Source organism: Oncorhynchus clarkii, chromosome 32 (genome assembly GCF_045791955.1).
Source record: "Oncorhynchus clarkii lewisi isolate Uvic-CL-2024 chromosome 32, UVic_Ocla_1.0, whole genome shotgun sequence".
In the NCBI taxonomy this organism is placed as follows: domain Eukaryota; kingdom Metazoa; phylum Chordata; class Actinopteri; order Salmoniformes; family Salmonidae; genus Oncorhynchus; species Oncorhynchus clarkii.
In genome coordinates, this window is record NC_092178.1 from 26,447,954 (window position 1) to 26,463,767 (window position 15,814).

The 15,814-nt window shown below is 40.9% G+C and overlaps 1 protein-coding gene across 2 annotated transcripts in view; it reads right to left on the reverse strand.

The window, feature by feature from the left end:
• The window catches only part of LOC139392078 (KH domain-containing, RNA-binding, signal transduction-associated protein 3-like), a 139,513-nt gene that overhangs the window by 13,866 nt on the left and 109,833 nt on the right, over positions 1–15,814 (reverse strand). For both annotated transcript variants that reach the window (XM_071139771.1, XM_071139770.1), the window contains exon 7: positions 12,906–12,988. In XM_071139771.1, the coding sequence (XP_070995872.1) occupies positions 12,906–12,988 (83 nt within the window). The remainder of the gene's footprint in view (positions 1–12,905; positions 12,989–15,814) is intronic.

Genomic DNA, 15,814 nt, shown 5'->3' on the forward strand with positions numbered 1-15,814 from the left:
CCTAAACTGGGATATGCTTAACACCCCGGCCGTCCTACAATCTAAGCTAGATGCCCTCAATCTCACACAAATTATCAAGGAACCCACTAGGTACAACCCTAAATCCGTAAACATGGGCATCCTCATAGATATCATCATAGCCAACTTGCCCTCCAAATACACCTCTGCTGTCTTCAACCAGGATCTCAGCGATCACTGCCTCATTGCCTGCGTCCGTAATGGGTCCGCGGTCAAAAGACCACCCCTCATCACTGTCAAACGCTCCCTAAAATACTTCAGTGAGCAGGCCTTTCTAATTGACCTGGCCCGGGTATCCTAGAAGGATATTGACCTCAACACGTCAGTAGAGGATGCCCGGTTATTCTTTAAAAGTGCTTCCTCACCATCTTAAATAAGCATACCTCATTCAGAAATGTAGAACTAAGAACAGATGTGTTCCTGTTTCACTCCTGACTTGACTGCCCTTGACCAGCACAAAAATGTCCTGTGGCATACTGCATTAGGATCAAATAGCCCCCGCGATATGCAACAATTCATGGAAGTCAGGAACCAATATACAGAGTCAGTTAGGAAACCAAAGGCTAGCTTTTTCAAACAGAAATTTGCATTCTGCAGCATTAATTCCAAAAAGTTTTGAGACACTGTGAAGTCCATGGCGAATAAGAGCACCTCCTCCCAGCTGCCCACTGCACTAAGGCTAGGAAACACTGTCACCACCGATAAATCTACTATAATCAAGAATTTCAATGAGCATTTTTCAACGGCCGGCCATGCATTCCAGCTGGCTACCCCTACCCCAACCAACAGCTCTGTATCCCCCCACAGCAACTTTCCCAAGACCCCCTCCCCGTTTCTCCTTCACCCAAATCCAGAAAGTTTATGTTCTGAAAGAGCTGCAAAGTCTGGACCCCTACAAATCAGCTGGGCTAGACAATCTGTACCCTCTCTTTCTAAAATTATCGGCCGCAAATGTTGCAACGTGTATTACTAGCCTGTTCAACCTCTCTTTCGTATTGTCTGAGATCCCTAAAGATTGGAAAGCTGCTGCAGTCATCACTCTCTTCAAAGGGTGAGACACTCTAGACCCAAACCGTTACACACCTATATCCATCCTGCTCTGCCTTTCTAAAGTCTTCGAAAGCCAAGTTAACAAACAGATCACCAACCATTTTGGATCCCACCGTACAGTGCCTTGCGAAAGTATTCGGCCCCCTTGAACTTTGCGACCTTTTGCCACATTTCAGGCTTCAAACATAAAGATATAAAACTATTTTTTTGTGAAGAATCAACAACAAGTGGGACACAATCATGAAGTGGAACGACATTTATTGGATATTTCAAACTTTTTTAACAAATCAAAAACTGAAAAATTGGGCGTGCAAAATTATTCAGCCCCCTTAAGTTAATACTTTGTAGCGCCACCTTTTGCTGCGATTACAGCTGTAAGTCGCTTGGGGTATGTCTCTATCAATTTTGCACATCGAGACTGAAATGTTTTCCCATTCCTCCTTGCAAAACAGCTCGAGCTCAGTGAGGTTGGATGGAGAGCATTTGTGAACAGCAGTTTTCAGTTCTTTCCACAGATTCTCGATTGGATTCAGGTCTGGACTTTGACTTGGCCATTCTAACACCTGGATATGTTTATTTTTGAACCATTCCATTGTAGATTTTGCTTTATGTTTTGGATCATTGTCTTGTTGGAAGACAAATCTCCGTCCCAGTCTCAGGTCTTTTGCAGACTCCATCAGGTTTTCTTCCAGAATGGTCCTGTATTTGGCTCCATCCATCTTCCCATCAATTTTAACCATCTTCCCTGTCCCTGCTGAAGAAAAGCAGGCCCAAACCATGATGCTGCCACCACCATGTTTGACAGTGGGGATGGTGTGTTCAGGGTGATGGGCTGTGTTGCTTTTACGCCAAACATAACGTTTTGCATTGTTGCCAAAAAGTTCAATTTTGGATTCATCTGACCAGAGCACCTTCTTCCACATGTTTGGTGTGTCTCCCAGGTGGCTTGTGGCAAACTTTAAACAACACTTTTTATGGATATCTTTAAGAAATGGCTTTCTTCTTGCCACTCTTCCATAAAGGCCAGATTTGTGCAATATACGACTGATTGTTGTCCTATGGACAGAGTCTCCAACCTCAGCTGTAGATCTCTGCAGTTCATCCAGAGTGATCATGGGCCTCTTGGCTGCATCTCTGATCAGTCTTCTCCTTGTATGAGCTGAAAGTTTAGAGGGACGGCCAGGTCTTGGTAGATTTGCAGTGGTCTGATACTCCTTCCATTTCAATATTATCGCTTGCACAGTGCTCCTTGGGATGTTTAAAGCTTGGGAAATCTTTTTGTATCCAAATCCGGCTTTAAACTTCTTCACAACAGTATCTCGGACCTGCCTGGTGTGTTCCTTGTTCTTCATGATGCTCTCTGCGCTTTTAACGGACCTCTGAGACTATCACAGTGCAGGTGCATTTATACGGAGACTTGATTACACACAGGTGGATTGTATTTATCATCATTAGTCATTTAGGTCAACATTGGATCATTCAGAGATCCTCACTGAACTTCTGGAGAGAGTTTGCTGCACTGAAAGTAAAGGGGCTGAATCATTTTGCACGCCCAATTTTTCAGTTTTTGATTTGTTAAAAAAGTTTGAAATATCCAATAAATGTCGTTCCACTTCATGATTGTGTCCCACTTGTTGTTGATTCTTCACAAAAAATACAGTTTTATATCTTTATGTTTGAAGCCTGAAATGTGGCAAAAGGTCGCAAAGTTCAATGGGGCCGAATACTTTCGCAAGGCACTGTACCTTCTCCGCTATGCAATCTGGTTTCCGAGCTGGTCATGGGTGCACCTCAGCCACGCTCAAGGTCCTAAACGATATCATAACCGCCACAGTACTGTGAAACGGTCTTCATCGACCTGGCCAAGGCTTTCAACTCTGTTAATCACTGCATTCTTAACGGAAGACTCAATAGCCTTGGTTTCACAAATGACTGCCGTGCCTATTTTACCAACTACTTCTCAGATAGAGTTCAGTGTGTCAAATCGGAGGGCCTATTGTCCGGACCTCTGGCTGTGTCTATGGGGGTGCCACAGCATTCAATTCTCAGGCCGGCTCTTTTCTCTGTATACATCAATAATGTCGTTCTTGCTGCTGGTGATTCTACACTCCTCAACACTCCTTCCGTGGCCTCCAACTGCTCTTAAATGCTAGTAAAATTAAATGCATGCTCTTCAACGATCACTGTCCGCACCCGCCTGCCTGACTAGCATCACTACTCTGGATGGTTCTGACTTAGAATATGTGGACAACTACCATTACCTAGGTGTCTGGTTAGACTGTAAACTCTCCTTCCAGAATCACATTAAGCATCTCCAATCCAAAATTAAATCTAGAATCGGCTTCCTATTTCGCAACAAAGCCTCCTTCACTCATGCTGCCAAACATACCCTCGTAAAACTGACTATCCTACCAATCCTTGACTTCGGCGATGTCATTTAGAAAATAGCCTCCAACACTCTACTCAGCAAATAGGATGTAGTCTATCACAGTGCCATCCGTTTTGTCACTAAAGCCCCTAAAGCCCCACTACTGCGAACTGTACGCTCTCATTGGCTGGCCCTCGCTACACATCCGTCGCCAAACCCACTCGCTCCAGGTCATCTATAAGTCTTTGCTAGGTAAAGCCCCGCCTTATCTCAGTTCACTGGTCACCATAGCAACACCTGCCCGTAGCACGCGCTCCAGCAGGTATATTTCACTGGTCATCCCCAAAGCCAACACCCACTTTGGCCGCCTTTCCTTACAGTTCTCTGCTGCCAATGACTGGAATGAATTGCAAAAGTCACTGAAGCTGGAGACTTACTGTATATCTCCCTCATTAACTATAAGCATCAGCTGTCAGAGCAGCTTACCGATCACTGAACCTGTACACAGCCCATCTGTAAATAGCCCAATATCCCCATGTTGTTATTTTTTTTGCTCTTTTGCACCCCAGTATCTCTACTTGCACATCATCATCTGCACATATATAATTCCAGTGTTAATGCTAAATTGTAATTACTTCGCCACTACGGCCTATTTATTGCCTTACCTCACTAATCTTACTACATTTGCACACAGTGTATATAGATTTTTCTGTTGTGTTATTGACTGCACGTTTGTTTATCCCATGTGTAACTGGCCTACCTGGTTAAATAATGGTGAAATAAAAATAAAAAACAACTGATCCACACTTTTAGTGGTCTACATTGGTACTTCTGTTCGCATACTGTTGGTGGACGACCCACCAAGACTTGCCATTCAGACATCCATTACTGTTCTCTCCTCTGTACTCTCTTATCTCAGCATGGCTCTCCCCTTTGCTGCTATCTCTACAAGTCCCCTGTGCTCTGTGCTACCTCTTACCTCCACGCTTGTCTCTTGAATTGAGTTTTACAGCTGTTCCTAGGGGATGTGTATGCCCTTTAAAACACTGTCACAGCTACCCCTGTAACCGCGGCCCTCCTCCCTGTAACCACGGCCCTCTGGGAGCAGCCTGACGGCCCAGGGCCGGTATTCAGGCGAAAGGGACGGGAAAGGGAAGATGCGAGAGGCCCCTGTAGTCTTATAGGTGTCAGGAATGAAATAACACTCTGATCCAAACCGACCTGTGTGAGTGTCCATCCTCTGGATGACCTCACCTAGCGTCCAGCAGTCGCAATACAGAGCAGCACCTGTCATTCTCCTCATTTACATACAGGGAGATCACCTCCTATCACTAACACAATGAAAGTGATTCTCCTCATTTACATACAGGGAGCTCACCTCCTATCACTAACACAATGAAAGTGATTCTCCTCATTTACCTACAAGGAGATCACCTCCTATCACTAACACAATGAAAGTGATTCTCCTCATTTACCTACAGGGAGATCACTTCCTATCAATGAAAGTGATTCTCCTCCAGTCTCTCTATTTATCTGACCTTCCACCTGCTTAATAATACCCACCCACCTACCTACCTACCTACCTACCTTCAGTTAACTCTCCACAGACTTAGCCCTTTGCCAGTGTTTTAATAATTAGGTTGTGTTGGGTCGATCAACGATTGTGCACCCATTTCAGACATGCTTTTAAGTTATGTACACAGTAGGTTCCTCAGGACCTCTGGCACTGGCCTTTTAACTATCCCAAAGCCTAGGACCAAGAGGCATGGAGAGACAGCCTTTAGTTATTATGCCATCAGCCTTTGGAATAGCCTGCCAGGGAACCTGAGGGAGGGCCAAAACTGTGGACATATTTAAAAGTGGTCTTAAAACGCATATTTTTAAGCTTTGCTTTTCCTTAGGGTGATTTTAAGTCATTCCATTTTGTCATTATTTTATTTTCTATCTTATGTTTGTTGTGCAGTAAATATTTCTGTTTTTATTTTCATAGTTTTTTATTATTGCGTTCCATTCCATGTCTGAAATGTGCTGCATAAATAAAGCTTGATTTGATGATTTGATTTGGGTTAGTGTATTAAATGCTGTAGAAAGAGACTATGATGGCGCTCATACAGATTGACTGCTCTTGTGCTGAACCTGAAGCTGCCATGGATGTCATGCTGATCTGGCGTTACAAAATGTTCCCGAAGGCTTTCCCTGTCTTCTGAAATATGCAAATGTCTCCAAGTTGAGAAGAACCGCTAACAGTCTCATGTTTCAAGGTTGTGAACTGTTCATTTTTTCCTTTGAACGTGAATCTACTACATTCATGTTGACTAAATATGATTTTTTTTAAATGTTTAGGCTATTATCAGCAATAACGATTTGAAAACAGGTTGCATGTCTTGTATTTAGTAGAAATAATATGTCCATCTCAATCATCTCTACTGTATAATAGACATACTGTACATGTCACAAATTCCCAAAACAAACTCTCCAGAATGGCTGCCCAGTTTCCCACCAGGCATAGGGCTGATATCATACTGGAGACATTGGAGAAACCAATGGTCATAAAAATCTCTGCTTGTTATCCTGCAGCTAGTGAAGTCCTGCCTGCCCGCCTTCCTGCCACCCAGCCAGGGATCTAACATGGTGGCTGTGTTGTGAGCTCCTCAGGCTCTGTGAGACATTGTTAGGGAGACATCTTGTCCATGGATCCAGTCTAACACTCCCCTGGGCCCTTCCCTGCGCCAGCCCTGCTACCGCTGTGACCTGCTCAGGCTGAGTTTGGGCTCCGGGCTAAAACAGGGCTGCACCTTTTGTTCATCAACAGATCTAAATTGTATGACCTTAAAAAGGAAATTTGCTGTACCGTATGCACTATGCACTGCAGTGTTGGTTGAACTGTACACACTGGCTCTGTAGTGTGGGAAATTAATGCTTTAGAAAAAAAGTCTGTGCGAAAATGGTTCATGTTCAGATGTCCTTTCAATTTAATTGCCTGCTGTTAGATGTAGTAGGATAACTATGTTATAGTATATTAAAATATGCATATGTACATACACGGACTGTACAAAACATTAGGAGCACCTGCTCTTTCCATGACATAGACTGACCAGGTGAATCCAGGTGAAAGCTATGATCCCTTATTGATGTCACTTGTAAAATCCACTTAAATCAGTGTAGATGAAGGGGAGGAGTCAGGTTAAAGAAGTATTTTTAAGCCTTCAGACAATTGAGACAGGGATTGTGTATGTGTGCCATTCAGAGGGTGAATGGGCAAGACAAAATATTTAGGTGCCTTTGAACGGGGTATGGTAGTAGGTGCCAGGCGCACCGGTTTGTGTCAAGAACTGCAACGCTGCTACAGTTGGTTTTTCCACAATTGTGCTAGTTCTGGGGACAAACGGGGGATGGGGCGCATCTCAATATTAGGAAGGTGTTCTTAATGTTTGGTGTACTCTGTGTATACAGTACCTTGATGTCTTTGTGCTATGCTACAGGGTATCATCCCCATGCATTGTTAAGGGCTATGATGCTTTTACTCTACAGATGAAAGAAGAAATCAAAGGGTCTCGTCTGGTTAATAATATCTCTTAATAATCAACTGTCCTATGAAATAGGGTTTAGTTTTTATGAAAAATAATAACGCATTGGTTTATGAGGAACTAAAAAGATGACTAGTGTGTTCAGAAAGCAAGGAGGGTACTGTACTGTACATATTCATAAATACCCACTGAGAGTAAATAGTCATCCTGAGTGTATATAGAGCAGACTGGTTGCAGTGTTCTAAGAAATTGCAAGAGATCTTTGCTTGTATCGTGTACATGATAAACAATCAAAGCTCAAAATAAAAATAAATACTTTCGAGCCAGTTCTGAGACGTATAAAGAAATAAGTCAACAAAAATATGTAAATAAACAGAATAGTGTGCCTCAGGAGGAAGATGATGTAAAGTATGGAGGCCCATTAGTCAGCCCATGTGTGCATCTAAAACGGCACCCTATTCCATATAGTGTACTACTTTTGTAATGCACTACTTTTGACAAGAGCCCTATGGACCCTGGTCAAAAGTAGTGCACTATAAAAGGAATATGGTGCCATTTGGGACTCACAACCATCTCTAGCCAGATAATAGATCTCAGAATCTCTTTGAGTCTAGCATCAGGCCTCTGGGCAGAACATACACACACACATAATCCACCCAGCCTCTACATGATGGACTCCATTTTTCCTTCTGCCTTAAGCCTCTGTGATTATTCACCAGGCTCCTTTTAAAACAAATGGCTGCAAATAGACACCAGGGTTCTAAGAGGCAGGCAGGCTTTAATATGTACCCCTCAGTCTCTGAGGAACTGCATAGAGGGGTGAGAGAGAGAAAGGGGGAGAGAGAGAAGCAGATACTTTGGCCCTAACAGAGAGTGTGTGAGAGATGGATGCCGCCTGGCCTGGGCGACATATATCCTGACACCGACACAAAAGAAAACATCAACCATGCCTCCTCACAAAGCAGGGGACAGTCTAATATGTTATTTTTTCTTTCTCCCCCCCCCCCCCCCCCAGCACACATAGCTGCCTCTAATGCAATTTTTGACATCTTAAGTGCAGCAACAATCAGGCCCTCTTTGAAACTGCCCATGCACGCAGAAAATACAGAATAGAGGAGAGGTGGGAAGATGGTGTGACAGCAGTAGGGATGCGTCCCAAATGGTGCCCAATTCTAAATTTAGTGTGCTACTTTTGACCAGAGAGAGTCAAAAGTAGTGCGCTAAATGTGGAATATGGTGCCAATTGGGACGCAGACCAGATGCAGGACCGATAAAAGAGTGTCCTTTGACCTTAAGTGACATGGTGAAAGTAATCACGATCGCTCCCTTGATATGAGAAAATCAATTCTGTACATTTAGTTGTAGGGTCTTCTTTTTCTATCAGGGGTGGGAACCTAAATTATTTCCCAAGCGTTTCGTTCTGAACAGAACCAATATTTGTTTTTTTTCCCTTCCACTGTTACGACCAGCAAAATAAAGTTCTGAACCGTTTCAACCCCCAAAAAACGGTTTATATTGTTCCTTTCTGTTCCTCTTTAAATATTTTTTTTTGTACATTTAGCGAAACATTAGATTATGTCACCAATCAGATATAACAGCTCGCTATGGAGCAGGCTATGGATGTTTACATGTATTGGACAGGCAAGTGTAGGGTGCGAGATATGACAGAAATTATTCCGGTTGGGAGAGATCGAGAGAGGGAGAAGGAGAAGGCTTGACATTGAAGCACTGGGCATCTTATTATCTTAATTAGGCCCACAGAATTATTCGTACGGAGAAGAGGCGATTTTAATGTCTTTGAACTTCAGAGGGTTGGCTCAACGTTGCACCAGAGCTAGCTAACTAGCTAACAAGCTTGTGTGTGCAGAGCGTCACCAGAACTAAAATAAAAATAAGTTTTATCTTTTTGTAGTTGTCATGTTCGTTGTAACGAGGAGACCAAGGCGCAGCGTGATGAGAATACATTCCTCTTTATTAAAGGAAGAACACTTAAACAAACTAACCAAAACGAACGTGACGCTGTATAACACGCGTGCTGAAACAAGCAACTATACATAGACAATAACCCACAAACTATCCCAGGCATATGGCTACCAAAATGTGGTCCCCAATCAGAGACAACGATAAACAGCTGCCTCTGATTGAGAAGCAATCTAGGCAACCATAGACATAAAAACACCTAGACTGGAAAAAAAAACATAAACATACAAAAACCCTAGACAGGACAAAAACACATATATCACCCTCGTCACACCCTGACCTAACCAACATAATAAATAAAACAGATAACTAAGGTCAGGGCGTGACAGTAGTTAATAAATCCAATGGGAAAAGTGATATTTATAGTATCTAACTAGCATTGAAAAATGTAATCCATTCTTCTCTAATAAAAAATACCTCTTCTTAATTTCTGAATCACGCTTGAAGCATCAGTAGGTAGCCTAAGCTTCGGAGGGGAAGGGGCAGTTAGCCTACACATGCACACACACTGGCAAAGATTTTCAGCTGGCAGGCAGACACTGGAATAAGTTTCTGAGTGGCTTTGCATAAGCACGTTGTTTCATTTTTGTGGGAGTGAGAGAAAAAAATACCCGGTATGTAAAATAATGTAATAAAACATTTTTTAAGTAAAATAACGGTTCTGTTCCGGAACAGTGTAGATCACTTTTTTTCCCGGTTCTGATTCTGTTCCTCAAAATATGTTGGTTCTGTTCCCTGAACCGGTTCCAACCGATGGTTTCTATTGCATAGAGCTATAGGGCACCAAACAGCAATATAGCTGCAGGGTCTTCTGTTGCTGTTGTCTAGAGCCAAACAACCAAATAGCCATTTAGGCTTCATGAGGCAACAATGGCTGACATGGAAAATAGGCTCAAAAAATATTAGCACAAGGGATCCACTAGTATTAGTCAAGCTATGGCATTGTGGTTAAAATGCTTTTGACAGGACATCAGAATGAGAAGATACAGTAGTTTGTTTGCCCTCAATTTCATTCTGAGCCCCCAAACGCTGTCTTCTATGTTGGCACTAAGACATGCCCTGTGCATGCCTGGCCTCTCTGATCGCCCCTCCGTATGTTCCATTAGAGTTCAATCTATTAGAGGTCATTCCATTTCAGTTCCTCATGACGTAGTGGATGTTTATCTATTTATAATTCAGAACAGTCTCTTTCTCCTTCAGAACTCAAATATTCATGAACCTGTTTTTTTCTATGAAATATTGTTGTATCGCCGTTCATTTTTGAACGTATGTCAAAAGCAATTCTTCTGATCCCTAAATGTGATTTTTCCCCCAACCAATCATTACCGACAGCTGGATGCTGCTGTAATCAATTAAAGATAGCACAGATGCTCCAACACACATTTATGTATTACTCTGTCCTTACAAATCTAACTATTTCATGCAGAAATGTTTATTTTATGCATAAGGTGGATCTGAAGACACCACCCCACACATAGATATTTCTACGGTCTTTCAAACGATTCGAAAACCGAAAATATTTACTGTACTGAAATGACATTATTTCTCAATTGTGAACATAGGAGAAAAGTGGATGCACCACTGCTCCACGCAGTGTGTGTGTGTGTGTGTGTGTGTGTGTGTGTGTGTCCTCATGCCCCGAGTCCATTTCATGTTTCTGATTGTTAACCAGCTACTGTCACCATTCACACCTGTATGTCTCACTCTCGCTACACAGGCTAATGAATAACTAGCGTGCTAACATGCTAATCTGACATGGTTCACATTAAAGGTCTTCTCAGGTCCCGAAATTGAGATCCGATCCGAATTGGATATGTGAAATTCCTACCCGACCCTGACAGGATCCAGACGTAAAAAAAATATACTGTTGTTATTTTTCGTCCGATTTGGATCCGACCTAAAACATGTTAGGTTTGAGAGAGAATCGGATTCAAATTGGGTCAGGTCTGTATCTGACCCAATGGATCTGAAAGAAAAAAGATTTTGCTTGATTGCCCAAAATGGAGCATTATCGACATACTTGTCTGCTGAACTTTAACGTGCATTTTCGTTGTATCTAAAATAATTTATCTGTGGTCTACAGCTTAGTATTTTCATAATTACATCCCTATAGTTAGATGGAGAACATTAGGAGGTTTTCAGAAATGTTTTCCTTATTTCTGTTGACTAAATATTTGAGTAGGAGGATTTTTTTTGTGATGATCATCGCATGCCAGCCTGAGAGTAACAAATCATTTTACTGAATCTCCAAGCTGACAAGGTACAAATCTGTCATTCTGCCCCTGAACAAGGCAGCTAACCCACTGTTCCTAGGCCGTCATTGAAAATAAGAATTTGTTCTTAACTGACTTGTCTAGTAAAGTAAAGGTAAAATAAAATAAAATAAAAAATAAAAATGACAATCTAGCTTACTTAACTGTTTTGATAAACATTGATTTAGACTAAAGGTAGGCTATAGCAAGCTTGACCAACAAGCTTCGAATTAAAAATACATTTTGAATAAACTAGGAAAGAATGGAGTCTCCCATTTGCATTCCCGTGTCACAATTGGGATTTGTAGGTGTAGGTTAATTTTGTTTCTGTTGACCACGTTTTTGAGTATAGAGGATTTTAGGACGCTAAAGTAGTCAGAGAGTGCTGTGTGTTAGACAGTGTTAGACACATTTTAGTAGGCTATTTCTATAACTCAGGTCTAACTAATTGTAATAGCCTAATATTTTGTTTTCTAAATTAAATGCAGATTTCATTAAAGCCTACAGAATTAGCCTACACAGCCTGAGATTGGTTTGGATGTCGGTTTGATAGAAAAGTCATCCATGCCACTCTGTGAAGAGTGAAGTTGTCCTGATATTTCTTATACCTATCCATGCCTTACACAATGTACACATCGGCAGCCTTTCAACATTCGGCTACATCATTTTCTGCAGATAAGCCTATGGCTATCAGTTTAATGCAAACACACATTCACACACTGCATGAGCAGATTAAATGGTCAAAAATGCGATTTTTTAAAGACGACCAGAAGAATGTGTTGGCAACTCTGCAGTAGTAGTAATTCTTTTTGAATGAAAGCCAGGAAACTAGCGCATGAATGGGTCACCTTTGTTATATCACACATTCAACATTAATTAACAAACTGTTATTTTAAATATAAAAATAATGATAAAATAGCTAAATAACATACTAAATAGGCCAAGCCTAACAAATGAAAAAAAGCCTGAATAAACAAGTACATTTAATAAATTAAACAATTAAATGAAGTAGCTCAGATCTTGATATTATGGGCAACCTTTTCCCCCCTGTATCCACAATGTGCATAAATGAGGCGATTACAGACGATTTCCCTGTTTATATATTTCTTGCACTTTATACAGCCTAGGCTATCATTATCCACTGCGTCCTCCTCCTCTCCCATAACAAGTAGGCCTAAAGCTTATTTCACGTGAAGTGCACAGTGGCTGCTATTCATGAAGTGAATATGTCGTTTTGTCACAAAATGATACTGACACATTTGGTTTGAGGAAATGGGACCCCCTGACAATAATGTAAGATAATAAAATGGAAATGTGTGGTTCTGTTGTTTAGGAACTAACTCTTCAAATATAATTTCAGATCCGGTTGGTATTTCACATATTTTCACACAGATCGGGTCGGACCTCGGGTTACCGGGTTCGGGTAGATTCACGAAGACCTCTTGTTCACATGCTGCTAATGGAGAAATAGCATGCTAACATGCTAATCTGATGTAAAGCATTGATGCAACATCCTGCCAACAATCTCTGACAACCTTCATGTATTTTTGATTCAGACAACATCCTAATAGGGTCCACTTGATTTGCCCACTCAAGCATCCGTTTCCCTCCTATTTAACTAAAAAACACCAATAATAGACACTACAGTATTGTCTTGCTAAAACAGGGGTGAGGATAAGGACACCTGAGAAACAGGAAATGGACTCTTACTTCTGTCCTTGATTGCTGTAACTGTTGTCGTAGGAGTCATAACCCTGGTCATCGTAAGCTGTCCCGTATCCATCATCATATTCCTGGAGATAGAAAGAGAGGATAAAATACATAAAGAACATGTAGAAACATCACCACAACGTTTTTTTCTGCGCTCTGCCATGGGACTGGTCAGTCCAGGTCACTAAGTCCATCCATGTCAGTTGGTCATAACATAGTTTGTTTCTATCTATAGTTGTCTCCTTTAGAACTATACTATTCATCAACCCTTTTTTCTACACCTCTGTTAATTCCTGGAAGTGCGTCAAAAGCAATTCTTCTGATCCCTAAATGTGACTTGTTCCCCAACTGATCATCCGCGACAATTGGATGCTGCTGTAATCACTTAAAGATCAGCACAGATGCTCCAAAATGCATTCAGAAAATCGAACGATTTCAATGTGTAAATGTTTATTTTATGCATACGTTAACTGTCATGTATCTGAAGACACCATCTCACACATGTCTACTGTCTTCCAACTACTCTGACCTCAAAAATATTTACTGATCTTAAATGCACACATTATTTCTCGATTGGGAGTATATTAGAAGAATAGGTCGTGTACCATTGCGCCACATACAGTACCAGTCAAAAGTTTAGACACACCTACTCATTCCAGGGCTTTTCTTTATTTGTACTATTTTCTACATTGTAGATTAATAGTGAAGACAAACAAACTATAAAATAACACATATGGAATCATGTAGTAACCAAAAAAAGTGTTAAACAAATTTTGACTGGTACTGTGTGTGTGCGTGCATGTGTGCGTGTGTGTGTGCGTGTGCAACAGCCAGATGTATCTCCTCATGCCCCGAGTCCATTTCATCACCATCTCTGAAGAGGAGCTTGAAACATCTGCCTGAGCTCCAGCAATATCCCCTCTCCTCCCCACTCCTCCCCCTCTTCCCCACCCCCCCCCCCCCCCCCCCCCCCCCCCCCCCCCCCAGTCCCCTAACCCCCTGCCTAGTGGAACATCAAAGGGGCGCAGAGCCGCACCCGTCCTAATTTAGGATAAATGGGAATTATGTTCCACAAAGATGTCGACCCCTCGTGACACATCCCTCATCCCCCTCACCCCCAACACTCCACCACTAATTCCATCTGGGTGATTTGCATGCACAAACTGTGAGACTTACAGTGAGAGAGAGACAACATACTCATCTCCGTGTTATTATGAAGGCCTCTAATGCCTGATTAGAAACATGCTTCTGCCAGACGCCACCATTTGGATCCACTCTTTTATCTTTAATCCTGAGGAAGCTAACGAACTAACTGTGTATGACGGGGGAAAATAAAGTTCATCAAAGTTGTGCTGGTGCTGTGGTTGTGTAAATCTGTATGCATCCCAAGTGGCGCCCTATTCCTTCCAAAGTAGTGCACTATATAGGGTTCCAATTGGGAGGCACACTGTCACAAATAGAGCTCCCTGACCTCTGGTTTTCTAATCACCACAGTAACAACATTAATATCACCATGTTAGATCATGGTGTGTAAATCTGATCATCAACTTTCAACTGTCATTCCGCTTTGTTGGTGGATTATGTATTATGGACTGTAAGGTGTAAGGTCATGATACCATGTTTGGCTGTCACGTCAAGATGCTAAATACCTATAGTACCAGTCAAAAGTTTGGACATACAGTGCCTACTCATTAAAAGGGTTTTTCTTTATTTTTTACTATTTTCTACATTGTAGAAGAATAGTGAAGACAACACAACTATGAAATAACACATATGGAATCATGTAGTAACCAAAAAAGTGTTAAACAAATCTAAATATATTTTATAGCCACCCTTTGTCTCGATGACAGCTTTGCACACTCTTGGCATAAATAGTAAAATAGTACAAATAAAGAAAAACCCTTGAATGAGTAGCTGTGTCCAAACTTTTGTCTGGCACTGTATATAATATATCATATGAATCATATTTGAAGAGTTTCATTCCAAAATGCTATATATCCATTTTTAGAAATGTTTGTAAATTATATTTTATTGTTTAAAGAAATTATGAAAGATATTGTTTTTTTCATTATCTAATCGTGGCATGAGGTTGTTCAATGACAGAATTTTTTACAAAATCTGTCACTTGATGGTTTCATTTCAGAGAGACAAATATTTATTGTTTATTTGCATTTTATTACATTTGTATAATTCATTAAAATACTGAGCTATATTGTATGAAAAAAAATGGAAATTACTGTATATAATTTTAAACTAATACAATTGCTTAGAGAGATTTTTTTTACCTGAAAAAAATGTAGTCAAAAATGTAGAGATCAAAATGATTGAATAAATGTATGAGTGAGAAAGTCAAAGAGGGTACCCCAATGATCATACCCCAAGACATGCTAATCTCTCACCATTACCGATAACAGGGGAGGTTTGCATGTCTTGGGGGTATGATCTTTGACCCTCTGTAACTTTCTAACTCATCATTATTCACAATTCATTCAGGATTATCTATAATCATGGTAGCATCCACAATAATGTAGAAGTGTTTAGAAATATATATTATTATTTATTATGAAAGTGACTACAAAATTACACAATACATTATTTACCACAAAATACTCTGAAACACAATCAAAATGAACTGTAGATGCATCCAAAAAGTTTCTAGTCACACGCTTGATGTAGTCATCAGGTGCTAGGAATATGGGACCAAATATTCAACTTTTGATTACTTTATTTATAAGAATCTCATGGGGTGTCAATCATTTCTTCCATACCTTTTTGACAGAAAAAAAATATGACTTGTTAAACAAAATCTCTTTCTCTAAGCCAGGGGTTCGTAAACTTTTTCTGCCTGGGACCCAAATGAGAAATTCTGTGTTTTCCTGGGACCCAAGCTTAGGAAAATATGCAACTAT